Source organism: Amborella trichopoda, chromosome 4 (assembly GCF_054954075.1).
Source record: "Amborella trichopoda isolate Santa Cruz 75 chromosome 4, AtrichopodaSantaCruz75HAP2 v2.0, whole genome shotgun sequence".
In the NCBI taxonomy this organism is placed as follows: Eukaryota; Viridiplantae; Streptophyta; class Magnoliopsida; order Amborellales; family Amborellaceae; genus Amborella; species Amborella trichopoda.
Window position 1 is genome coordinate 5,976,746 of NC_142339.1, and position 27,418 is coordinate 6,004,163.

General features: G+C 35.6%; 2 protein-coding genes and 1 long non-coding RNA gene across 7 annotated transcripts; all 3 read right to left on the reverse strand.

The window, feature by feature from the left end:
* Nucleotides 1–11,303, reverse strand: LOC148782222 (Acyl-CoA N-acyltransferases (NAT) superfamily protein). 4 transcript variants are annotated; one of them, XM_020670432.2, is made up of 8 exons: nucleotides 9,238–11,303; nucleotides 6,398–6,500; nucleotides 2,188–2,267; nucleotides 1,513–1,833; nucleotides 998–1,074; nucleotides 822–864; nucleotides 424–492; nucleotides 1–266 (listed from the first exon to the last, which is right to left on the reverse strand). In XM_020670432.2, exons 1-8 carry the CDS (start codon nucleotides 9,283–9,285, stop codon nucleotides 243–245), a joined length of 765 nt encoding a protein of 254 aa, XP_020526091.1. In that variant the 5' UTR covers nucleotides 9,286–11,303; the 3' UTR covers nucleotides 1–242. The 4 variants fall into 4 exon arrangements, with proteins under 4 accessions (XP_020526091.1, XP_088720670.1, XP_020526093.1 ...); XM_088864544.1 differs by having other exon boundaries at nucleotides 2,238–2,267; nucleotides 9,238–9,325; XM_020670434.2 differs by lacking the exons at nucleotides 6,398–6,500; nucleotides 9,238–11,303 and adding an exon at nucleotides 2,374–2,643.
* Nucleotides 9,241–12,781, reverse strand: LOC18439216 (uncharacterized). Of its 2 annotated transcripts, XM_020670430.2 has the most exons (3): nucleotides 12,706–12,781; nucleotides 11,568–11,911; nucleotides 9,241–11,457 (listed from the first exon to the last, which is right to left on the reverse strand). In XM_020670430.2, the coding sequence occupies exons 1-3, from the start codon at nucleotides 12,754–12,756 to the stop codon at nucleotides 9,492–9,494; spliced, it is 2,361 nt and encodes a 786-aa protein (XP_020526089.1). In that variant the 5' UTR covers nucleotides 12,757–12,781; the 3' UTR covers nucleotides 9,241–9,491. The 2 variants fall into 2 exon arrangements, with proteins under 2 accessions (XP_020526089.1, XP_020526090.1); XM_020670431.2 differs by lacking the exon at nucleotides 11,568–11,911.
* Nucleotides 12,782–22,477: 9,696 nt separating this feature from the next.
* On the reverse strand, nucleotides 22,478–26,355 carry LOC105421063 (uncharacterized). Its single transcript, XR_016053923.1, has 2 exons — nucleotides 24,826–26,355; nucleotides 22,478–24,730 (listed from the first exon to the last, which is right to left on the reverse strand). It is a non-coding gene; the product is annotated as an uncharacterized LOC105421063 (long non-coding RNA).
* Between the last annotated feature and the right edge of the window lie 1,063 nt (nucleotides 26,356–27,418).

Sequence of the window (27,418 nt, forward strand, 5' to 3'; positions counted from 1 at the left end):
TCAGCTGTCGGTGAGGGGCTTAAAATTCAAATATCTGTTCCAGTGACAATGTACTCCAAAATGGGTCAAAGTAAAATGGAGAAGTGCAGATAATCCGGAAGAACAGGGATGCCAATGAATTACAAACCACAAGTGACCTTGAATTTTAGTTTTTTTTGAGAATGTTAACAGACCTTCACTTTTAGTTTTAATAGCCAAGTAAGGCTTAAATGGTCTTCTAAGACCTCAATGCAAAAGAAGCTTTACTCGTCTCCCACACAGCTCTCCTGCAGCCAATCAAAACAATGCTCACTAGATGAACTGTAACTCTTAAAGAGATTTGCTTTTCGTATTGGTCTTATTATAGAAAGTCACTTGAGAACATCCTTTAGTCAGTGATGGGTTTGCTTTCTGCATTTATGCATACAAGCCAAGAAGCTTTACCTCTAATTTCGCTTTGGCTTCTTCATCGAATGTCTTGCATAAAATCTCGTAACTCTTCTCAGCTCCCATCTGCAAATTAGTAACAGTGAAAACAAAGAGGACACCGGAAAACAGGAGGGACAAAATACCATGATCAAATGGCTTATGGGAAACCAACATTCATTGGAGCCATCACATACATGACGAACTGATGGATAGAGTGATAGCCATCATTCTGGCCACGCCCTATACAGGTGGGTCCCTTGCACTCCATCAACTTCAAACATATGAACGACCATAACTAAAATGGGCTATGGTTTCCCACATTCTCATGGATTACAGTTACCATGAACAAAACTCTGATCTTCCTCATTTCACAAGTAGAAGAAAAAGACATTTTGGCAAAAAAATACACATACCAAGGGATCTACACTCGATGGTGAAGTGCTTGAAATAGAAAATCTGCATTATTAGACATTCTTTTCAATTAAGTCTCTGAAGAAATATAAGATTATGGTATACCGAGCCAGCATATCCTATAAATTTGGTGGCATTTAAACATGCATTAAAGCCAAACAGCAAGTGGGCACTTTACCTCATCTTGTTCCTGTAAAAGTTCATGGCTGACAAATTTGATTTCTGAACAGTCAGCATCACAGCACCCATTTGGTTCTATGAATGAAGGAAAACAAGGTTAATGATGCGACACAGAGAGAATCAAATGTTGTTTCTGACCAAATCTGTGTGTGTGTGTGTGCACGCGTGCTATTTCACAGAAAACGGAATACAAGGTTTAGCAGGATGCAAGAGACCATCATATGTTGATTTGTGTTCCTCCAAACTGCTCTCTGTCTCTTTCTCGCACAAACATATCAAGTGCACGAACACATAAAATATCAAGGGCATTCATAAACTGTCAAACAATGACTATGAAGAGATAGAAACCAATCAACGACCTCCCTCCACACAATACAAATATGCCATGATCTTTCTCTGTCTCTCTCACACACACACACACACACACATCGACTTGTAGAATATCAATACATTCATAAACCACCAAAATAAGACTGGTACGATATGAGAAACCAGTGAAAATTGTATTTATACCTTTCTGGCAATAAGCTCAATTAGTTGCATTAGGAATTTCCCTAAACTCCTCCCCTGGATGGATGGTTCCAATTGGAGTTCAAAAACATAGAGAACAGGCATCTCTTCTTCAACAACAAACCGATAGTGTACAAATCCGACAATTGGGTCTCCATCACCATTCCAAATTGGAGCTTCTTTCTCACCATCCCTTAAAGTGATTGGTCTTTTACCAGGTTTTTCATGCACAAATATATAACGTGCTTCAGGTGCAACCATCTCCCTGCGCTTGATTTTCTCTTCTACTGGCCACTCAAGTCCATATGGACCCTCCATATTAACCTGAAAACAGTTATTTTAGTTTAATTTTTAAGGATACAATACTTGCATATCTGCTATAATCAATTCCAAATGCCTGGATTCCTATCTTCCAAATGAATGAATTGTATGTATCTTCTCAAATCTGAGGTGTGGTAGTGTCAAAAGGAAAAGTATAGCTTCATGATGAAAATTGGTGCGCAAACCCCACCCCCACACCCACCCAAAAAAAACAAAAGATTTCATATGAAATATAGTTTCTTAAATCTTCTAGAATTAGTGGGGACTTTCTTAGCAAATTTAAAATCCATGGAAGTTTTGCTGTTTATTAAGGTATCAAGAAGAGAAAGCTGAAGAGTTGCAGGCAATTCCAACTACCTTTAGAAGGTTTTGGATATAATGTTTCACAGGAGGCAAAAGTCTCTCACCTCTTCCCGACTCCAAGTAGACTGACAAACCTGTCCATATGATAAGCTTCATCAATCAAGCAAACATGAAGATAACAATCAGTCAGAAATGGGGCCGCTATAACTGGGTTTGTGTCAGATTAACCCCGACACGGACCTGGGTGGTCCTGGATTTGCAAGGCCCGGGTGGGTTCAGATCCAGACCCGTGTTGGGTCAACTTGACCCGATAGACAGCCCCTGTTAGCAAAAATGTGAGAGTCAGGCAAAGGAACATAGAGGTTTCTTAGGTCAAATAGTTAAAAATGAACGATCATGTTTAACCATTTTGCATCCTCCTCATCAATAAGTTCGAAAGGGCCCCACTATATGCCTTCTTAAATACTCACTCAAGAAGTTTCCATTGTTGTGGAGATTCAATGCTCAATAGTCTTCATTTACCCAAGACCTCATAGCCAATTGGTTCAAAAAGCAATTTTCTAACAAGTTCTTTGATAAAATGTGCAAGGTAGTTCTCCCCATTATCACATGGGTAACTTGGGAAGAAAGGAACCAAAGAAAATCGAAATCAATCCATTCAAGTGGTGATGAGAGAAATAACTTGGAAACTGTGATGAAACAGCATTGCAGATACTCAAATACCACTCCCAAAGAATGATAGTTAAAGACTTATCTATGAGAGATGGGAACTTTCCTCCTCAAATCATATTGGCTAAAAAGGATGCAGTTTGGCTCCCTTTTCCAACCATATTGGCCACGCCGACTCCCACCTCGATGAGTCTTTGGCCCTTCTCTTTGGAACTCAAGCTCTTCAACACCTCACTGTCAAAGGAGATGCTAAAAATATTATTTCCTGGGCTTCTGGTTCCTCACCTTGTCCGTGGTACCTTGCACCGATATTTGATGAAATTACTCACCTTTGCAGGAATATGGTCATCTTTTGGAAGCATAGTTGACGGGAATCCAATGCCCTGGCGGACACCCTAGCTAAGGATGGAGCCGTCAACAGCACAACATGACTTTTTGAGATTTCAAAGTTATCTCTATGTATTTTTATCTATATTTACCTAGGTTAACTTATATGTTGTAACCCCATTTTTTGTATAGGGCTACCAGTCCTTGGTAAACCTTTTTTTTGGCTAGAGCCCCGGCTTGTGGTGTGCCTCTACGCTCTCTTGTAATCTTTTTCCTTATAACTAGAACAGTTAACATATTCCCTTGTAATCCTTTTTCTTAGAACTAGAACAGTAAACATATTAAAAAAAAAAAAATTTTTCCTCCTCAAATCAAGAGCGTTGAGTGAGAGTTGTGGTGAGGATACCTTTACATGGAAACTCCTTACGCAAATTTTGTTTTCTTCTATTTACAATTTGTGCTTATTTCTCATATTAATACAATTTGTGCTTATTTCTCACATTAAAAAAAAAAAAAAAAGCCTTCTTAAAGATCAGTTTTTGAGAAGGGATTGTATACAATGAGACCATTTACTTTTGGTATAGGGAGGTCGCAATTTCTTACAACCATCCGATGTGAAATCAGATTGCTTGAGTGCAACACAAAGTTCGAGAAAATTTCATTTGAACTTTGAGCTTGGTCAATGAAATAAATACAGCCACCCAATTTCACATCTAATGGTCAAAGATTAATTGTGACTTGTACCAAAGGTAAAAGGTCTTATTATATACTTTCCCTTTTGAAAATGATCCCAGATTCCCAATAATTCACAAGCCACCAAGACCCCATTATCGAACCAAGGCTCTGACGAAGGGGAAGGTATACCATAATCAAGTGGAATATGACAGTACGACGATGGTCAAAGGGCCCACCAGGATATTCTCCATCATCATTGGGAATATATGGTGGATGCTCCGTTAGTACTATATGCCATACTCAACTGCCATCAATTAGCTTCATAAACCAATTTCAAGTTATTTGAGAAACAACGGCCTAGAAGCATTCAGTATTTGGACTATTATCCCAAGCTATTTAATTATGGGCTGCTTTGTCACACATTTAAAAATGATCATCGCTGCTTTTTTCCAACCCTGTGATCACCACAATTTTCTTTTTTTCTCTTTCCACAGTATTTTACTAATGTGAATAATGCTCCTTAAGATCTCTCATACGGGCCTTCTTATTCTTAGCATTTTCATGCAGGTTTCAATCTCTATACTTAACTTTCCTTAAATTGCAGAAAATAGTCCAAGATTTCTTTCTGTCTATGTAAACCACTAAACTCTAGAAACCTGGAGATATCCTAGACCTAACCCAACTTATCTAAGACTCCCACAAGTAACCATGCAGCTATAAATATAGTCAAAGAGTCAATCACTGATTTGTACCTCTTGAAAGGAATTAAAAGATTGGGGCTATCAAAAAAAAGGTAGAAAAACGAAACTGTCTACATGTTAAACCGGCAGTCACATTTAACAACATTAGCCATTCAATTAATGAATTTTGTATCTGGATCCTGTTTTCTAATTGCATCATATGGGACTTAGACCTCCAAGAAACTTACTCATCTCAATACATTCAAATGGTAAACCCCTAGATCATCTTCCTATCTCTCCCCCTTTGCTTCACCAAAGTTCCCATTGTCCACCATCCTATTAATCATCAGTGCTATCAGATTTCCTTCAGAGCCTTCTTCAGTTTGGCCAGGAAAGCGAAGCCACTTTGGGGCTTCAGCAGATTTGGCGAAGCCTTCGGCTTTACGAAATATAGAAATAGTTAATAATAATAATAATAATAATAATAATAATAATAATAATAATAATAATAATAATAATAATAATAATAATAATAATAATAATAATAATAATAATAATAATAATAATAATAATAATAATAATAATAATAATAATAATAATAATAATAATAATAATAATAATAATAGAAATAATAGTAATAATAATAATAAAAACAACAATAATGCCACGAAATTCATTTGGTTCTTTGTATTCAATAAGTATTGCATGACCCAATAATTCAAGGAGGGGTGCATTGCAGGGAGGGTCCTTACAAGTAGATTACTCGTCGGGCCGCCGGAGCGGGACTTCTTTTGGAAAAAGAACTTGAATAACTTCGTTTTTCTGAAGGAGTCGTCATTTTCTATCAGGAACGCTATGATAATAATAATAATAATAATAATAATAATAATAATAATAATAATAATAATAATAATAATAATAATAATAATAACAATAATTTAAAGGAAATTGCAGATGAGCCCTGACAATATTTAAATTTTTTTTTACAGTATCCAATGAACTAATACCGAGCCCAACTTATTTTTTTCCCCAAATATTAAAGAGTTCTATTTCCTGTGAATAATATAGGGAGACATTTTTATTTGTTTATTAAATTGAGAAAATTACACAGAGAATAGAAATAATTTTTGGAGTACAAAACTGGTCCAAATTTTTTAAAAAATTATGTTGAGGTATTAGTTTTTAGAAGTTTTTTTATTCGAATTTGGCCCCTAGTTCTAAAGCAGAAACATCAAACTGAAAACAAGGATCGAAATTGGTAGTTTTGAATTGGCCTTTTTGGTTCAAAGGGCACTTGGGTCGTACAAATGGCTGTTGGCCCTTATTGTAGGGCAGTTTGAAGGTTCCATATTTGAACCTAGTTTCAGTTCAATATTCCTACTTTCGAACCACTCAATACTGAAATTAAGGTGGTTTGAAGTTTGCACTCTTGGAACTGCACCACAAATTCAAACGTAGTTTCGGTTTGATGTCCCTACTTTCGAACTGCTCAAAAGAAAACTGAAGTTCTCTTTGTTTTGAATTCAGTTCGAAGTTTGCACCCTCAAACCACAACACAGTTAAGGTTTTTTTTTTTTTTGGGGTGTGGTTCAATAGTCATGGTTGGCTAACAAAGCAAGCGGCTCAAAAGGGTGACCACCTAAACGCAATTCATGTTTGGTTAGAAAAACAGTAGGCAGTTCAAGAGTGTGAATTTTGAATCACATTTTCATTTGATTTAAACAAAAGCAGTCTGCATTTTGGCATAGAAGACAAAATAATGGTGATTTGTTGGCTTACTGGTAAGAAAAAAGAGGAAAGGACAAACGAAAGAGGAAGCTACATGCTCCAGTAAGTCACATTAAGCTCTAAAACACCCAACAAAATAAAATTCACTTCGATTATATATTACAGGGTAGAGAGCTTGTCTTTACCATTTCTATCATAGACACGGAATGGTGGGAAGCAAGCTAGATGGTCTTTTGCAGTGGAAGCAGCTTTAATGATCTCATCGATGGCTTTCTTCTTCTCCAAAACCTAATTAAAAACTAAAATAAATATTCTTTTGAATATAGCAAATAATACTAACAATATTAATATTAATACTAATACTAATAAAAGCAACAACAAAACAACAAAAAATATGTTTCTTTATCAGTAAATAAATACACTACATTCTAGACTTCATTTTACCCATGGGGAGAATATCTGAAGTAATAAGAACCAACCTTTAAATAGTAAGTAAACACTCCAACAAACCCATATCTTACAATGCATGAGAAGCAATCTCAAAGAGCTTTTAACTCTCCGTTGCATGAGGGGTTTGTATTAATTCGATGACCGATATAAACATTTCATGAAGTGGGCCTCAATTGATTCTCAAAGTCCAATATATCTAGGCTCAAGTGGGTGCTTTGTGGTTTCGAGACTCTGAGTGTGTTTTATATATATATAATGGGGGGTGGCAGGGATGATTTCATGTCGTGTGTCATTGTAATATAATGAAACTGCACTTCTAGAAAACCACATTTGTAGCATGTATATGACCCTAAAAATTGCACATACCATCTCTTCATCCCAATAATTAATTTCTAAACAAATAATAATAATTTACACCCTAGAAATGGTCAAAATGAGTCCCCTCCATCAATGAAGCTAGACCATCCATTTGATGAATTTTAAGATCTACGCCTTTACGAACTCAAAATCATTTCTTCCTTTTTAACATTTTTCGTCTAATGATAATAAAGCCATATAGAAGTTTTGTAAAGGAAAAAAATACTTATAAGGCCTTGTTCTAAGCGTCTTAGCACAATGGACAGTCTATGTTACTTGGGTTAAAAGAGCATTTTCTAGGGTGTATTTTTAAATTTTGCTTTTTGTAGATTGTTTCATTAGAATGAAAATAATATATATTTAAAAATTGGAGTCAAACAAATGGCCCTAAAATGATTTTTGAAGATTGTTTCAGTATATTACTATAGAACTATTGCATGAAATCACTCCTCATATATATATATATATATATATATATATATATATATATATATATATATATATATATATATATATATATATATATATATAGAAAAGTCTTCCCAACGCCTATAGGCAAAAATGAACCCTCATCACCGTCCAAAGTTCATTGTACGGAAACGATTGTCCGGTAGTGTTTAATAATCGGAATGATTTGAAATTTGGAGTGTGTGTACATCTTAGTGAGATGCACCTAATAAAAATATAAAAATACTAATTCGTGAAAAAAAATACCCTCGAAACTTTTCAGAGGTATTTTGGTCAATTTTTTTCAAGTAAAATATTTTTTTGATATTTTTCGTAGATTTGCCTATTTTTGATGAACATACGCTCCAAATTTCAGGTCATTCCGATTTGTAAAAATAAATGAAAAATGAAACACTACCGGATAATCATGACCGTACGATGAATTTTGGACGGTGATGAAGGTAGGCAAAATCACTATATATATATATATATATATATATATATATATATATATATATATAAAGAGAGAGAGAGAGAGAGAGAGAGAGAGAGAGAGAGAGAGAGATGAATGTCCATAACTGCTGCCGGTAGAGACCTAGAAAGCGGGGGCATGGAAGCCTCCCAATTAGACCTAGCAATGAGTAATGAACATAGGAGAGCTCCACAATGCCTTTCTCTGTAATTGCAACTTGAACATGCTCTATCAAAAGCTTTGCCTAGCATGATATGTGCATTGGTGATCATCCACATGTATTACCATAGGACAGAGAATTTCAAAATGGACTCTTGACATGTTGATTCAACAATAGATGTTCAGCAGTAGAATCTCAATTTACCTTGATAAATGAAAAAAAGAAAATAAAAAAAGTACCCAAATACAAGTCAGCAGAACATACAGCGGTACTTCCCATTACAAGAACAAATAAGTCAATCAGGGCCAATTTACTTGTTATTATTACACTTAGAGCATCACCAGTTAAGAGGTAATTTGCCATAGGATGTTTTTTTTTTTAATGATGTTAACATTGTATAGTAATACAAAAAAAGGGGCCCCAAAGGAAATACAAAGGTCACCAATTTGCCATAGGATGTTACTGTGGCAAAAGGACATGGTTTGGAAGTAGTAGAAAAAAATATGGGAACTTCGGGCCTCACTGAGGGTATGGCCCTTGATAGAGCAAAATGGTAGTGTAGCCGACCCCAAATAGTTGGGAAAAGGCTCTGATGCTGCTGGTGCTGGTGTTAGTGCTGCTGCTGATGATGATGATGATGTCATTGTCTAACTCGTTGCAATTTGTTGAATCAAAATTTCCATTTGTATAAATGACATGTTGATTCAACCGTCAATGTTTAGTTATGACATTAACCTGGTATTTTTATAATTTACATAACAAGTTGGCTCTGTATCCCCAAAAAAAGAAAAAAAAGCAATATTCATATGAGTCAGCAAAACGTAGAGCATCACTTCAAATCATCCGACCACATTACTCAGTCAAACCCTCTTTATTCATTATTGTACTCAAAATATCATCAATCAGAAGTTAACATTATTGTTTGATTAGCAGTTCCCCGATCTGCCCATATCATGTTATGTGAGGTTAAATTGTGAAAACAGAAACAGTTACAAGGTGGAGATGAGGAAGAAAAGAGCTTCTTATCCATGAAACTAAGGAACATAAAGGGGTTCAAGAGGAGGGCATCTTGGTTGCTACTAGCTAAGTAACTTTCTACTTATAGTAACTGTGAACATTTGTTATCGACAGTAACTTACAAGTAGAAGAAAAATGCTCGCACTTTTTATGATCCATGTCTCATTCATGTACACTCTAATGGAAGAGTTACTGGTTCAACTAGTCCGGCATCAACCTTCTGAAGTTAAATAAAATGAAAAACTGAAATGAAAGCTGAAATATTCACAATCCTCCACATGAGAGAGCGATTTGACAAACTTATCGCCTTCAATGACAGTTTTGACGATCGTTGATTAACATTGGCTTGAGAACAAGAGAAACAACATATCCCAGCCTAGGCTCTTTCCTTGCAAGTCTGCCTATTGTGCCCTATACCTCCACAATGCTTGCAATGTACAGGCCTGACGTCACTCTTTCCGGTCTTGATCCGTTTCTTCTTGGGCTTCCCATTTGATCTATGTATAGAAGGTAAGTTTACTACGAAATCTTGAACCTCTGGCTGTGTGGTTCTATCAGGTATTGGGTGTATAGTCTCCAAAAATGCGCTTCGGTAAGTCTCTACATTGAAATATGGAGAACAATAGTCAGCAAATGCATCCTGTTTAGCATGTATTGCTGCCAAAGCATGACAGCAAGGCAATCCGCTAAGCTTCCACCTTTGACAAGTGCACTCACGACGTTCCAAATTTACCTCATCGACCTTATCCGATAAAACCTCATATTGATTGCTACTGGAGTGAAAGATTCGAAAAGAACGAGCCTTTACTATTCTCCTTTTTATCTTCTCATCTGCGCTAGGAACTAGCTTTGAAGTCCATTGTAAACCGAGCTCTCGTCGTTCATTTAAGTGCTTCATCAGCTTCATGTGTATGTTCTCTACAAACTTGACAATAGGGAGATAACATGATTCCTCTATCCAATCGTGGAAGGATTCCAAAAGCTTCGATGATAAGTGATTGTACCTCATCCCTTCAACATGAGGTGCAGCCCAAAATTTTGGCGGAATTCCCTCAATCCATGCTTCTGCTTTCTTAGAAACAGCTCGAAGTTCAGCCATCTGAGAATCAAACTCTAAAAGAGTCTCAGCACGAGCTACTTTCCAAAAGTATTTTGTCAACTCACCATTCTTCAAGTCATTGTTAAAGCTCTTAGCTAAAGATCCCACACAAAACACATGAAAGTCATTTGGAAAAATTGTTTCCAAAACTGGTTGTAACCCTTTTTGTCGGTCAGAAATAAATGTCAGTCTATGTGTCTGAGGACAAAACAAAACCTCTCGTAGTTGGGTTAAAAACCATTCCCAGCTCTCGGTATCATCTGAAACTGATATGTTAAAGGCCACAGGAAACATTACACCATCAGCATCCATAGTGATCGCTGCCAACAGGTGCCCCCCTCTATACTTAGTTTTTAATAATGTTTCATCAAGTGTTATAAAGGGTCGACATCCTTGTAAGAATCCAGAAATTGTTGCATGGAAAGCAACAAACAATCTCTTAAAACTCTTATCTTCTTCATGTACTTCAAGATTGGCAACAGTCCCAGGGTTTGCGTCTATTAGCATTTGGCAATATGATGGAAGCATGCGATAAGCATACTCATACGATCCGTGAATATCCTCCATGGCAAGCTCCTTTCCTCGCCAAGCTTGTGTGTATCTTATTTGCACACCATACTCGCGGTGAATATCTCGTACAATGTCTCTTGGTTTGTATTGGGGATTATCTTTCAGGTGTTGCTTTATCTTATCAGCTATCCAGTAAGTTTGGGCCTGAGGATGACTTTCATTTAGCAATCCCTTGCATGTATGTGAGGGGTTCATAGTTCTAACCCTGAACTTTTTTAAATCACAGACATGAGATGCGTGAATGCGAAAAGTGCACCCCTCTGCCCGGCATTTAGCAGTCACACGTCTTGACTCATTGTTTATAAACTTCAAAGCAAAGTTTTCAGCAATGGCAAAAGATACCAATGCTTTCCTATAACTACGCACATCTTCAAATTCTGTCCCAATTTCCAATGTAGGCAACACTCCTTGTGACATTTTTACTGGAGTTTCAAAGTCCCCATCACTAGACACCCCTTGCAACACTCTCAGAGGAGTTACCAAATTACCATCACTAGATACCCCTTGCAACACTCTCTGCGGAGTTTCAAGATCCTCAACACTAGACAATCCTTGTGTGTATCTTTCTGGATTGTCAAAATCCTCAATGCTAGACACTCCCTGTGTCAATCTTAGTGAATTTTCAATATCCCCAGCAGCATCACCATCTTCATCAACCATCCTCTGTTTGATACTGTAAAATGAAAATTCATAGAGGATTATCCATATGTTTATAGAGGATTTTCACATGTTTATAAAATGAATTGATTTCCATCAACGACAAGTGTGAAATAAAGACAATACCTGTTGGTGTTCACAGTATCTTTGTTGGCCAGAGTCCTAGAAATGTACAATGATATAGATGAACTATTGCTAAATTGACAGAGCATGGTCTCAACATCATTGTCATCATAGACAGATACAAAGAAAGGTGCACCAAAGGCTTGATACTTGATAGAAAATGATATGGCTCTGAGGTTAGAAATCTCAGCCAATTTCAATTGGAGTTCACTAAAACTTCTTATATCACGAGGAACCATAATGGCTCGTGTATCTCCGCCTTCATATGAATTGCTCCCACCATTTGTATTTCCAATGAATTGTCCCCCAAAGTGACATAACAGGAATATTTTCTCTTCGATCATGCTCTGAAATAAATAATGGTAGTAAAGAGTGAGAGTAGTAATGGAAGATAGCTCAAGGGAAGAGGACAAGTACCATGAGTAGAACAGTAGAGGAGGTACTGAGAGTGGGGTCAAGAGGAAGAAAAGTTTTCAGTGTAGGAAGATAGCTGATATTTCAGTTTTCAAGAGCACCCAATTTTGATAGGTGAATTCTCCAGGTATCAGTGTGAAATTTACCTAATTTCATATATGGGTCAGGAAAATAAGTGGACTTCTGAGGAAGAGCTCCTATGAATGTATTTTTTCAATAGCCCCCCAAGAAAATAATTATTTAACTGATATTTACATACGCAGAATACATGTACTTTACAATCTAGTAACTTCCGTCTTTCTTTTTTCCTTCACTTATGTTATGGCAAATGATCATAAAAAAGAAGCCCCCACAACTATTAAGAATAAAAGCTTTCACATCATCAAGGAAGCAAAACCTGACTCCAAATTTCTCAAAACATTCAGAGATGGCCTGCAAGCCATATGTTCACCATAACCACATACAAATAGCCCCAAAAACTTGCATGAAATATTTGTAAATGAAGCTCATTTCACATGATTTTTCTTCTTTTGCTCCTTTTGCCAGAATTCCCATTAAAGACTAACATGATCTATTAAAACTTAACCAGTTTGAATACGAAAAAGCAAATAATATACCAAAACTTCTCCTAATACAAACATATTTGGCCACAATGAATGCAATGGCCCTAAAATTTTTCAGGCAAAAAAAGAAAAAAAAATTAACGAAAAGGAAAAAGATGGTGTACCTCTTTTCTCTTGGTTCCCTTCTGCTTCTTCTGGGTTTTCTCAGTCTCCATTTTCCCAAGATTTTCTAAATAATTCTCGTTCACAGGGATTTGCAGCAAAACATGGAGGAAAGCCACTAATTTTTGCTTAGGGTTGCGAGGGGGCGAATTGGGAATTCAAAGTCTTCAGAAGGTATCCTTTTGATATTAGAAGTTTATATTACAGGCACTGCCCCGAGAATATCACAAACAACGATTGTTGCATGCTTTGAGGGACCCGCACTTGATGTAACATCCATGATCCAAATCATCTCATTAAAGCCCTTTTTTGTTTTTTTTTTTCTAATTATTTAGGGTTAGTTCATCATCCAAAAAAAGTGGTCAATTAAAAAAATTAAAATTAATCTAAATATTTTATTCATAAAATTACTATTTTAGTTATGGATGCGGTTTCTATAACCTTGCAACCTAAACAATCCAATTAAAACACACTTTCAAATTTTATCATAGCATATAATTTTGGTATAAATTCTTCTTAGAATTATCTGAAAATCTATTTTATCTCTAATTATAAAATTGTAAACTCCAAATATAGTTAAAATCAAGTAGATCTATAAATATATGAAAATCTTGAAAATAGACGGATTATTTGAAAATCTATTTTATCTCTGACTATAAAATTTTAAATTCCAAAAATGGTTAAAATCAAGTAGATTTATAAACATATGAAAATCTTGAAAATAGATGGCTTAGATTATTTATTGCAAGATGCACTATTTCTAGGACTCAAATTTTTTTTTTTCCCTTATTCTACATCTCGATGTCGAGATGATCAATTTGACGTTTTTCAACATTAAAATAACATTTTTTCATTGCATTTTTGGGGTGCATCTTTAATTCTACATTTTAAAATTGTAACCTTATATAACCTTTTTTTATTGTTTATATTTATATAGGAAATTTTAAAAGAAAAATGTAGATTAGCTTATTTCACAAGTTTGAGAATGGTTTCGGGTTTTGACGGTAGTATTGCCAAACCTCATGATGATGTTTCATACTCCATTATCACCAAAGGGTACGGGCCAAAAAAAATCTCCTGACTTACCACTTTTACTTACCCAAAAAAAACTTATTTAACAAGTCATAATCACATCTAATATTCATCCATTCTAATATTAGCCCCCCCCCCCAAAAAAAAAAACTTATTTCAAAAGTCATAATCACATCTTATATTCATCCATTCTAATATTTTCATCAATGTTGGATAACCGCAAGCCGATGACGAAGAAGGCTTAAGTAGCTGAAAACAATATATATCAGGCGAGCTTAAGAGGAAAAATTAGATAACATTACTTAATACATTCGTTCGTCGGAAATCACCCATGGATGTGCTTCAAAGTTAGAGGTAGCTTTCGAGTACAAAATTTGGACTCATACCCGGACCGACGGGTCTCGGGTTGGATCCATTCCCGCTTTATGATTATGAGTTTTTTCTTTATCATCATATACCTTATGAGTATGAGCTTTTTTTTTTTTCCAATAATAATGTAAATGTTGCCGATATTGTGAAAATATAAACATTTGACACACACCTAAAGACACATGATTGTCATCATATGCCCTACGACTACTGGTATGGGGACCCTGACCTGGACTCAAATAGTATTCGGATCCAAAATTTGGACCCATACCCGGACCCCGAGGTCGGGTCTACCCGTCGGGTCTTGAGTCTGATTGGGTCCATTGCCACCCTATTCAAAGTAAGTAATTGCTGCAAATTTTCACAAACATAAGAAATTGGATATGAAATCCAACAATCAAGGCAATTATCCATGGTAATTCAGTTGATATGAGTATCCACCCTCAGTCATATGGTTAAGCAATATATATTTTTTTAATATATACAGGTAATTTTTCTTCTTTTCTTCCATTTTATTTCACTTTTTTGAGATTTGAAGCATGTACTATATTTGTTGTTCTCTACGTCCTATCCACTAATCTACTAAAATAGAGAACACTCGCTATAAAAAAGCTGTGAATGAAGATAGAGAATAGTGAAATGGTATCCAACCCCAAATTTAGTTGTGGCCGGCCGGCCGGCCAAAAGTGAATGGTGGCAAGGGATCTTCACCTTTCTATCCTCGTAAAAGGATGCCTCGCTCTCCTCAAAAACAGGGCCATGTGTGTCCGTCTCGAATTAACCAAATATTGGGTCTAACCAAATCTAAAAATTAATTGTCCTCTCTACCTGGACCTCATCCAATCTGCTCATTATTTCTCCAAAGCTTAAATGAGCATTCAAGGGGGGAAATGTTTTTCAGTTTAGGAAGGAATAGTTTTTTTTAAAAAAATTAGGTGGGAATATTTTAAAAAAAGTAAGTCAGTGGGGATTTGGGTCTCTACTTTTGAGTGAAAATAGAGTCCGAAACTTCATCATGGAGCTTGGTAGTACTACCTCAAAGGCCCCAAGATATTCGAAAGCTAGGCTTTGATTTATGAATCTATTTGCGCTATTGATGTAATCCTTAAGATTATTGTTAATAAATTAAAAATTAGGAAATACTTAGTTTAAAGGGATTTTGTATTAATAATTCAGAAAGAAAATAAATACTAAAAATTAGTGATGAAAGAAAAAGTTTTGTAGGTAGAAAAAGTTTTGTTGGTGGACCCTTTTAATAATAACGTGTGCTTTGAGTGGACAAGGTCGTATTTTATATGGACTAGGGGAGCTTAAGTGTAGGATTAATTCTAAGTACACTAGAAACCTATGATCTGGACTTGAAACTCAATAAAGGTCTCTCCTATGATTCCAATGCATTAATCTCTTTATAGAATTTCATAATACCACAGAGAACTTTGTGTATTGATTGATAAAGAATATATAAGACCCCATATAAATATAAGGCTTGATAAAGAATATACAAGACCACATATAAATATATGGCTAATAACAATTCTAGATAGATACCAACAATTATTGATAATTACTAACTAATCTTATCATAATCAAGATATGCCTAGGCACTTAATCTTACCATGTTCAGATTGCTTGATCAACAAGCCTCAGAAACAGATGATCATATCATAGTAGGCTTGAGCAATCAGACAAAAAACTCCAGATCTTCACCAGAGATAAAACAACAGTCGAGACAGTTGAGAAAACAGAATGGTACTTGGAAGAGCCAATATAACTTAGTTTAAATCCGAGATCAATTCAGTAGCTCTAGACCAGTTTAGTAGCTCTTGCAGACCAGTTCAGACATGATCAAGTAACATGACAACATACTCGATCATACAGAGAACATACATGAAAGAGTAATAGAAAAATCGATCATAAAAAAAAAATCATTCCAGAGGGGTGTTTTCAAGTTGAGTTTTAGAGGGTCAATGATAGTATTAGACGATGCGTTTTCAGACAGATTTGAACCATTAGATCAAGATCTAGAGGCAAAAGAAGGAACAAGGGTGGTTTTTAGATGAGGTAGATAGGCTCTTTTCATAGGCCATTTTTTCAAAGGTGGATATAGAGACGTGTTTCAGATTTGGCTAAACAAGGATCCGACATCAGAAGGGAGCCCGACAACAACAGGTTCATGCTTTCTAGTGATATGGCTCCTCTTCATTGTCAAATATGAAACATCACATGAAGTTAGGAAATCAAATGCCCAAATATTTTGAACATTCGACCACATATATTCGACCAATGTCTACAACAAATTCAGCTTCCTGGTCCATAGGAGCATCAGGGTGTCTCGAGACCTCTCTCCAAGCATGCATACCAACATCTAACTCCCACAATATCCTCTAGAGAATCGGCGTCTAGAAGACGAAATACTAACGTAATGTTTTTTCCCATAATGAAAAGACGTATCCTGTGCCTGTAAATCTTGTCCAAGATTCCAGTTGGGGTTAAATATCATGAACACTTTGAATGAACCCCCATATAGTGATAACATAGTAAAGCTTCTCAAATCAAGCACGGGGTGTTTGTTTGAGACCATAAAATTATTGTCGAAGCTTGCAAACTTGATGAGGCGGATGGGGGAGACCAGGAGGAGGTTTCATATAAACTTCGTCATGCAGGTCGCCATGAAAGACGGCATCCTTGACATCCATTTGATACAAGGGCCAATCACGAATAGAAGCTACAACAATTAAGGTCTGCACTGAGGTTATCCAAGGAACTGGTGTAAAAGTCTCTTCATGGTCAATACTCATACTATTGAGTAAAGCATTTTGCAACTAATCGTGCTTTGTATCGGTCAATTATACTATCTGAATTAATTTTAATTTTGTAGACCCATTGACAACCGACTGCAGATTTTCCAGGGGTAAATCAACAAGATCCCAGATACGAGTTTTATGTAAAACAATTAATTCATCCGCCATAGGTTGCTATACCAGTTTGGATCTGATATAGCTTCTGTGTATGTCTTAAGCTCATGAAGAGCAAGAACAATGGTTATGAAGCAATGAAAATCATGAACATGCTGAGGTGCAGAACGCTCTCGTGTAGGATAGCGACGTTCAGGGAGAGGAGGTTGCAGATCGCTCTCAGGAGGCACATAATCAGGACATGGCATATTAGGTTGGGCTCTGATGGTATACATGGACTAATCTCTCTATTCTCTTGAAAGTTCTCTTGAGAGTTGACAAGAGGGACATTAGATACTACAAGATCAACTGAGGAGTCACTGAAGGGGTTAAAATATTGATTGGACTCAAGAGATGAATGAGAAAGATGAAGAAATCGTGGAGGAGAATAAAATGGTATACTTTCCCAGAAGGTCACGTGGCGTGAAATACGAAGTTTCTGTGAAATGTTTTGCTGAAGACCATAACCTACAAATAAACAAATGGATGATTTCTTGGACAACTTGTTTTGTTCAAATTTGGGTAAGAGAACAAAACATGTTAATCAAAAAATATGAAGTTGTGAATAATCAGGACTACACGAATAAAGACATTCAAAAGGAGACAAGCCACCAAAAATAGAGGATGGGATACGATTGATGACATAAATAGAAGTATATACTGCCTCTCCCCAAAATTTATGCAGAACAAAAAAGGAAAGCAATAAGGTATGAGCCGTCTCAATGATATGACGATGTTTACGTTCTGCAACACCATTTTATTGTGATATATCAGGACATGATAGTTGAGCCAATGTTTCATGAGACTTGAGAAGACCTTTGAAAGATTTTGACAAAGATTCTCCACTAGAATCAGAACATAATATTTTAATAGTTTTTGAAAACTCCTTGATCATGGTAGAAAGTTCATCATAAATTTGATAAAAGTCTAACTTAGAATGTAACGACTAATCCTAGGGGTAACGAGAATAGTCATCAACAAAAACAACATAATAACGAGCACATCCCATGGATGGAACAGAAGCAGGACCCCACAAATCAGAATGTATGAAATCAAAAGGAGAAGAAGAATAAACAATTTCATTATTAGAAAATGGTAGTGCAATATGTTTTGCCAATTTACAATTAATGCTACCAACAATGTTTGTGGTTTGTACAAATCCCAACTTGCCAGTTGACACTAAATATTTCAACATAGGAAAAAAAATATAACCTACTCTACTATGCCAAATTGTAAAGGAAGACAATGAACTAGCTGAACCAGCGAGTAGAGAATCCCTAAGATGTCGTGCTTATGAGTAGAGAATCCCCAAGATGTCGTGCTTATGAGTAGAAAATCCCACGTGTGGCCATTAAAGGCCTTATGAGTGAAATATTTTGATATAATAGAACATGAACTCAGTAGGAGTGTGGTCCCTCATGGACTATACTAAGCAAATGATGTTTGCTACCAAACCAAGCTGACAAGCTAAGCCAGTCAGTTGGGAAAAACCTATGTTACCTGGGCATATAAAACTATCCGATAATGGTTTTAATAGGTCATCTTTTGATGAGGCCGGAGTATGCCTGGATGAGTGAGTCGAAGAACTGTGTGACCCTTATATGTGATGGTCATTTTTAAAGGCAGAGGCCAAACCCTCATCCATGTATCATCACACGGCATGCATAATGATAGCCATTCGGGAAAGTGAACCACCTTTTAAGATGAAGCTTATGCATGTGTGAGAGATACCCCTATGCACCATAAGAGCTGTGGTCAAATCTAGGTGACATTAGAACGTCGCTAGGGGAGAACCTGGAATCCACAAACTGAGATTATGACCCCTTGGCTCATTGGCCAGACTTTGGTGACCCACTAATGAGCCGCTGCATAGACTGTAGGTCATAGGAGACATTGAGTCGATTTGATAAAGCAAATATGGTATGTAGTCTACAGTTAAAGGTGGAATGCCTCGGTGTTTATTGATTTAATTATTAGACCATATGGCTAATTTTCTCATCTAATGAATTTAATTATAATTGTTTTATGGTATACATTATTTTAGAATTATTATTTGAATTTTTATAAATCTTTGAATATTTTATCAATTTTGGATTTATAAAATCAGAGATATTGATTTTACATTGATTTAAATATTAAAAAAAATTCTAAAAATTCTTTTATTGAATTTTAAAATAGTTAAAATTGCATGGGGGCCCATTATACACATGGGCCCACCATGGCCTAGATGGTGGGGCCCATGAGACCCTCTCATGGGTGGCACACCCCACCCATTTAGGGAGCTTTCTATTTTGTTAGAAAGGAGATTTTAACTTGTGGTCAAAGTGTTACGTGTTTTGGAAAGGAATTGGCTTGAGGAAGTTTTGAATGGAATTTTTGGAAAGCATGAGAAGGCATATGCATCATTATGGTATGCACTATATTATATTTAGAATGATTTTATTTAATTTCTATTGATAGGAAAATAATTTAGGAAAGTGGAATAAAGGTTCTAGTACCTTCCATAATGTTGATGGCCCATCTATGGAATGGAGGGCTCAAATCCTTTACCCCACAAATTACCCAAGATCAATGGTTCATGTTCAATCTCACTAAAGAGGCAAGCCATGCAAAGTCCTAAAAAACCTTTATTCTATTCTGGCTTTATATATAAAGGACATCTCCCTATGAAATCTCTAAACCAAAATTTCTCTCCTCATTTAATTATATTATATGTATATTCTCATGCATAGTAAATATTGGTTGTTTTCTTTGTTTAAAAAAATTGATTTAGTGGCATCAAGGTTCTAAGATCTTTAATTTGTTGGTTTTATTTTCTTTGAAGCAAAATAGTAATTGTAATAAGACTACTTATAAGTGATATTTTGCCCAAAAAAAATGGACGAAAATAAATAAATATATTCTCCTGCAAGATCATATTAGTCTTTTTTTCAATAATTTCGAATACAGTGATTACGAATATTGAAAAATAAATATATTTTAAATATAAACATGGTATTTTTTTTAATTATTTTGTACCATTCATTTTACTTCTTCATAAACCATCAAATATGCATTATTTTTGGAGCTACAAAAAAATGGATACATAGCAAACATATATTTCCAGAACTTTAAAATGTCATTTACATCTTAAATCCGTAAACAACCGAGGTAGACTCCTTGAGTCAAGGGACTCAATAGTAGACTAATCCCTTTTTCAATGACGGGTGAGGTTTGTTTAAGGTGTCAACCTTATAATATTGAAATAAGGTGTACTTCAAAACTATGTTGAAAATGCAGTTTCGTGCCACTAAGCCTTACGATGATATGAAATCTATTGTTGCATCCAATTATGAAATATTTTATAACTGGTGATGATCAAGCAGATCTATAAATACTTGAAAATCGTGAAAGTGGACAGTCCATATGATGTGTTAGAAGATGAACAATATGATCGATTTGAGAGTTTTCTAGGATAAAAACAACCTTTTCTAGTGGAGTTTTTAGCTGCACCTTATTCGTACAATATAAGGATGAAAATAAACTTTTTCCTTCAATGAATTAGAAATGATTTAGAAAGGAAGCCTTATATAAATTTTTTCCTTCAATGAAATAGAAATGATTTAGAAAGGAAGCCTCGTATTTAACTTAACGAGATTATCTATAAAAAGACCATTTATCTTTTGTGCATGGAGGTCATAATCATTCCCACTAATTAGATGTCACATTGGATTGTTTGGAATGAGTCACGAAGTTTCAGAAATTTTTTTGTGGAATTATGTGTCTATTCAATGACACTCTTATAACCACCGAGACAAGAATGATTGTGACATCTATGTACAAGAGATAAATGATGGCGTTTCCATGAGGCAACTGACTCCTATGTACATGTGTTCCCCCCTCTAAAATCCACCTTAAAAATGGATTTTTGATTTAAAATTTTATAGATTCATCATCTAATGCAAGACAATCATAAATATGAAAAAGAAAAAAAGAAAAAAAAAAAGATAGAACTTTAAAACGTACTTTTTTTTTGTATGATTTTTACACCATCCATATTTGATTTGACCCATGCATTTTATACAATATCCATCTTAAAAATGGGGGCTCTTGCACTCACAATTTTCGAAAGATAAATGTTGACAATCCCTTAAACTTGAGGGTGTGGTTTCTATAAGGTTGCAACCTTAAGCAATTCAATTAAGGCGCACCTCCAAATTTTATCACAACATATAATTTCAGTGTAAAAGATTCTTAGGCTTATCTGAAAATCCATTTTCATATGTAATTATAAATTTTTAAATTTTAAAAATGGTTAAAATCATATAGATCTATAAACATATGAAAAATCTTGAAAATGGATGGTCTAGATAATATATTGCAAAATACATTATTTTTTAGACTCAAAATCTTTTTTTTTACTTTTTATATACATACATCTCAATGTTGAGATGATCAATTAGAGCGTTTTTCAACATTAAAACGACATTTTCCAATAAATTTTTGAGGCTCGTATAAGTCTACATTTTTAGGTTCCAACCTTATTTAAAGTTTTTCCTAAACTTTATTTCTCGATGCATTTGAAATCGTTAGTGCTCTTGGATTAGGAAAAAATGCGAACCTTCCGTGTCCGTCTCTTAGAATGTTTTACAAGGAAATATATTTCTCATATTATCCCATTCAATGGAGCAGTTATTCCTCAAACTATTATGGATAATGTAAAAAAAGTCCGGTTTCAGAGCAAAAATAATGATCTAGTTATCTGAACTCTTAAAGAATGTTTTCCAACAAGACGGGGAGGCCAGATCGGTCGGTCACCCATTGGACAGATTCAAATCGCCGATTCAGGCTGGATTTGACCAATCTCAAGTGTAGAAATCGATTCGAAATAATTTAATTTTAATTTTAGATCTGAAAAAATAAAATAGCTTTTTAAAATGAAATAGGTGAAAAGGGGCATTTCAACCCATCTAGATTGCTTGGTTCCATACAAGATTTGCCCGGTCCTCCAGGTGAGTCTCAAAACCAGACCGGTTCCTGGTTCCGGCTAAACAAGATCAATCCCAACCAGTTTCCAATCCGGATAGACGATTTTAAAACTAGGATCTAAACATTTATACCCCAATAAACAATAAGTGGAAACCAAGAAACACACAAAAGAAATTGTGGTGAAGCGCTTACCAAAAAATAACATTACGAATTTGATACGGCATATGTGAGAACGTCAAAAAAACAGAAGAAAATGGAACCCATAAACTACCTTGAATTATTTGGAAAAAAGAAGTAGAAGAAGAACCAGATAGATATTTTAAGTGAGAGGAAAAACAAAAGCAGTTACAATACAATGTGGATGACTTGAGTGCCATGGACACATCTCTGTTTGTGTGGGTGAGAGAAATCTCTGTTTGTGTGGGTGAGAGAAAGATGTGCGTGTAAGAGAGAGAGGGAACTTTTCACATTCCATTACAGTTTAGACAATCCTTGATTTATATTTGGTCAAAAGAAAACACAAATAAAGCATATGTGAACCTAGGTTTTTCCCTTGCAAGTCTGCCTATTGTACACCTTCTCATTGACTGTAATTCACAGGCCTGACCTCATCGTTTCCACTCCTGATCTGTTTCTTCTTGGTCTTCTCATTTTGCCTAACTACAAGAGGTAAGTTCACAACACAATCTCGCACCTCAGGCATTGGCGTTCTATCAGGCACTGGGTGTATAGTCTCCAAAAATGTTTTTCGTTAAGTCTCTACATGTAAGTAGTGAGAACAATAATCAGAAATTGTGCCCTGTTTTGAATATATAGCCACCAAAGCGTGAGAGCAAGGCAACCCGCTAAGCTGCCACCTCTGACAAGTGCATTCACGACATTCCAAATTAACCACATCCACCCTATCTGATAAAACCTCAAATTGGGTTCCATTGGATCGAAAGATTCGAAAACAATCAGCTTTCGCCATTCTTCTTTTTATCTTCTCATCGGCACTAGGAACAATCTTTGAAGGCCATTGTGAACTGAGCTCTCGTCGTTTGTGTATGTGTTGCATCAGCTTCATACGTAAACTCTCTACAAACTAACAATGGGGAGATGATGTGATTCCCCAATCCAATTGTTAAAGGATTCCAAAAGCTTAGATGTTACGTGATTGTACCTCATATTCAATATAAGTTGCAGCCCAAAATTTTACTGGAATTCCCTCAATCCAAACTGCCGCTCTCGAAGAAACAGCTCAAACTTCAGCGATTCAAGAATTAAATTCTAAAAGTGCCTTAGCACGAGCTACTTTCCAGAAGTATTTTGTCAGCTCACAATTCTTCGAGTCATTGTTAAAGCTCTCAGCTAAAGATTCCATACAAAACCCATGAAAATAATTTGGAAAGACTCTTTCCAAAACTGGTTGTAACCTTTTCTGTAGGTCTGAGATGAATGTCAATCTATTTCTCTGAGGACCAACCAAAGCATCTTGTAGTTGGGTTAAGAACCATTCCCAACTCTCGGCGTCATCAGACATGGATATGCCAAAGGCCACAGGAAACGTTATACCATCAGCATCCATAGCTATTGCTGCCAATAGGTACCAACCATACTTGGTTTAAATTAACATTTCATCAAGGATCATAAGGGGTAAACATCCTTGTAAGAACCCATATATTGTTGCATGAAAGGCTACAAACAATCTCTTAAAGCTCTTATCTTCTTTGTCTACTTCAGTATCGGCAATGGTTCCCAGGTTCTTGTCTATTAGCTTTGGGCAATAAGATGGAAGTACGCGATAAGCATCCTCATATGATCCATGAAGAATCTTCATCGCAAGCTCCCTTCCTCGCCTAGCTTGTGAATATCCTATTTGCGCACCGTAATAGTGGTGAATGTCTTTCATAATTTCCTTTCGCTTGTATCAGGGATTATCTTAGAGGTGTTGCTTTATCTTATCAGCTATCCACTCACTTTGGACTTGAGGATGACTTCCATTTAGCAATCTGTCGCATGTATTCAAGGGGTTCATCGTTCTAATTCTGAATAATTTTAAACCAGAGACACGAGATGCATGAATATGAAATGTACACCCCTTTGCCTGACATTTTGCAGTGACACGACTGGCATCATTTTTTATGAACTTTAAAGCGAAATTTTCTGAAATAGCAAAAGATACCAATGTTTTCCTAAAACTATGTGCATCTTGAAATTCTGCTCCAATGACCAATGTAGGCAACACTGTTAGTGGAGTTTCAAAATCCCCACCACTAGACACTCCTTGCGTTACTATCTGAGGAGTTTCTAGATCCCCAGCACTAGAGACTCCTCGCGTCGATCTTTTACGAGTACGAGACACACCCTGCGATACAATCTGAAGAGTTTCAAGATCTTTAACGGCAGATAATCCTTGTCTCACTCTTTCTGGATTTCAGAATCCTGAATGTGTTCCCCAACACCCGACAGTCCTTTTGCTGATCTTTTACGAGTACGAGACACTCTTTGTGGTACTCTCTGAGTTGTTTTAAGATTCTCAACACTGGAGGATCCTTGTGTCACTCTTTCTGGAATTTCAAAATCTTGATTGCTAGACATACCTCGTGTTAATCTTTGTGTATTTTCAAGATCCAGAATGCTAGACACTGCCGGCGCCAATCGTAGTGGATTTACAATGTCCCCAGTGCCACCACCATCTTCATAACCCACACTCTGTTCAACACTGTAGAATGAAAATTCATATGGACTTATTCATATGTTCATAAATGAAGCGCATTCCATCAATGCAAAGTAAAAAATGCGACACATAGATAATACCTGTTGGTGTTCGCAGTATCTCCAATGGCATGAGTCCTAAAAACATACAATGACATACATGGGCTTTTGCTCAACAGACAGAGAGAGCATGGTCACGACATCATTGTCATCATAGATAGATACCAAGCAAGATGTACCAATGGCTTGATACTTGATAGAAAATGACCCGGCTCTTAGGCTGGAAATCGTGGCCAATTTTGATTGGAGTTCGTTGAAACTTATATCACGAGGAACCATTACAGCTCGTGTATCTCCACCTTCATATGAGGCGTTCCCACCATTCGTATTTCCAATGAATTGTCCCCCAAAGTGACATAACAAGACTACTTTCTCTACAACCATGCTTTGAAATAAACACTGATAGTAAAGAGTGAGAGTAGTAATGGAAGAGAACTCAAGGGAAGAAGAGAAGTACTACGAAGAGGATAGGATAGTATAGGGGCCAAAATAAAAAAAAAAAACCATCTACCTAATGTTTACATATTCAGAGTTTATGTACTTTCAATATTGTGTAATTTCCTCTTTCTTTTTTCTTCATTTATAAAAATGATCACGAAAGTACAACTCAGAACAATTAACAATGCAGCTAGTTTCAGATAAAAAAGGAACCAAACCCTAAACCAAAATTTCTCAAAACATTCAGGAATAGGCTGAAATTCAAATGTCCTTCATAACCAGATATAGATATCCCCATAAATCACTGGCATGAAATATTTGCAAAATCAAGAGCACTGAAGTTAGTTTCAGATAAACAAGAACCAAACCCTAACCCAAAATTTCTCAAAACATTCAGGAATAGGCTGAAAGTCAAATGTCCTCCATAACCACATATAAATAGCCCCATAAATCACTGGCATGAAATATATCCAAAATCAAGAGCACTGAAGCTCAATTTACAAAAGTTTCTCTGAATTTGCTCCTTTTTCTGGCATTCTCAGTAAAGACCAACAAGACCTTCTAGAAATCAATTAATTGCAACAACAAAAAGCAAGAAATGCCCCAAAATTTCACCTAATATTGAGGTGTATATCTAGTCATGATAAATGCAAAGTGGCCCAAACATTTTACAGTGAAAAAGATATAAAAAAGGCGAGAGGAAGGAAAAAGATGGCGGTGTACCACCTCTTTTCTCTTGGCCCCCTTCTGACTCCATTTTCCCAATATTTGTCTCACTTCATTACTTACATTTGTAGCAAAACATTTTCCCAATATTTGTCTCACTCACTTCATTACTTAGATTTGTAGCAAAACAAGATTTGTAGCAAAACATTGAGAAAAGTCACTGGTTTTGCACAAGATTTTGAAGAGGGACACCCGTAAAATTGTGTATATGAAGTGTACTTTTGAACTGTGGGTATGGTTTGTATAAGGCAGAGGACTAAAGGGAAAAGTTTATATAGAGCCGAGGCTCTGAACCATCAAATTAGAACCATCAAATTAGAGCCTACCTCAAAAATTTCGCGAGAAGGGGTCGTTTTGATCCTCAAATTGATCATCTCGACATCAACTTTTAGAAATAGTGTATTTTGTAATAGTTTTAGAAATAGTATATTTTGTATATTTTGTGCTAGTTTTAGTAATAGTGTATTTTGTAATAGTTTTAGAAATAGTGTATTTTGTAATACATTTTAAATTGTCAATTTTAAAGATTTTCAAGTTTTCATAGATCTATCGCTCTACACTGTTTTTGAAGCTTTAAATTTTATAAATAAAGATGAAAATATCACAATGATTTTCAGAATTGAAACCACATTTCTCGATACTATTTGAAAGTAGGCTCTAATTTGATTGTTTAGAGCCTAGGCTCTATACAAACCACACCCAGGACTAAAACAATCGCACTGTTAAATAATCAATGGGTGTTCGCAAAATTGAACCGGAATAGTTAAGTGGACAAGGCCCCGAAGCGGTTTAACTAGCCCAACTAGAAAACCGGCTCATTCAATCGTTCTAACGAGGCAAGTCCTAAGCTGTAAAAAGAGTGTTGAAAAAAATAAAAAAAATTAAGAAAAATCATTTTTTTGTGTGGATAAGTTCAAAAAAAAAAACTACTCCAATATGAAAAGGCATATAAAAAACGATTAAAGTAAAACACATTCAAATGAAGTTAAAAATTAAATGAAAAAATGGATTTTACAGAATCCTAAGGGTATTTCTAAAATCTTCTGAAAAAGATGGAAAAATATAAAAAGTGAGTATTAATTATCAAAACAATTTTTAATCTTTACCATAATGTAAATAATACCAAATTTTTTATTTTTGAAAATTTATCTGCATTATTTTGAAATTTTGTTTTTTTTATAATACCGGTCGATTACCAAAACTGCCCAAAACTGGAACCGGCCAGTCCAATCTAACCGGGGGGTTACCGATTAAATCGCCATGTGTTTTCAAACAATGGTTTCAATACCGTAAATCTTTATAATAGTTTAAAATTTTATTTTCAGCACTAGTCATAAATTTTGAAGTTTAAAAAATAATATGGATCAAACCGATCTATGAACAGTTGAAAATCTTGAAAATTGACGAGCTAGATAATGCATTATAAGATGCCCTATTTTAAGACTTGAAGTCTGTTTTTTATATCCATATC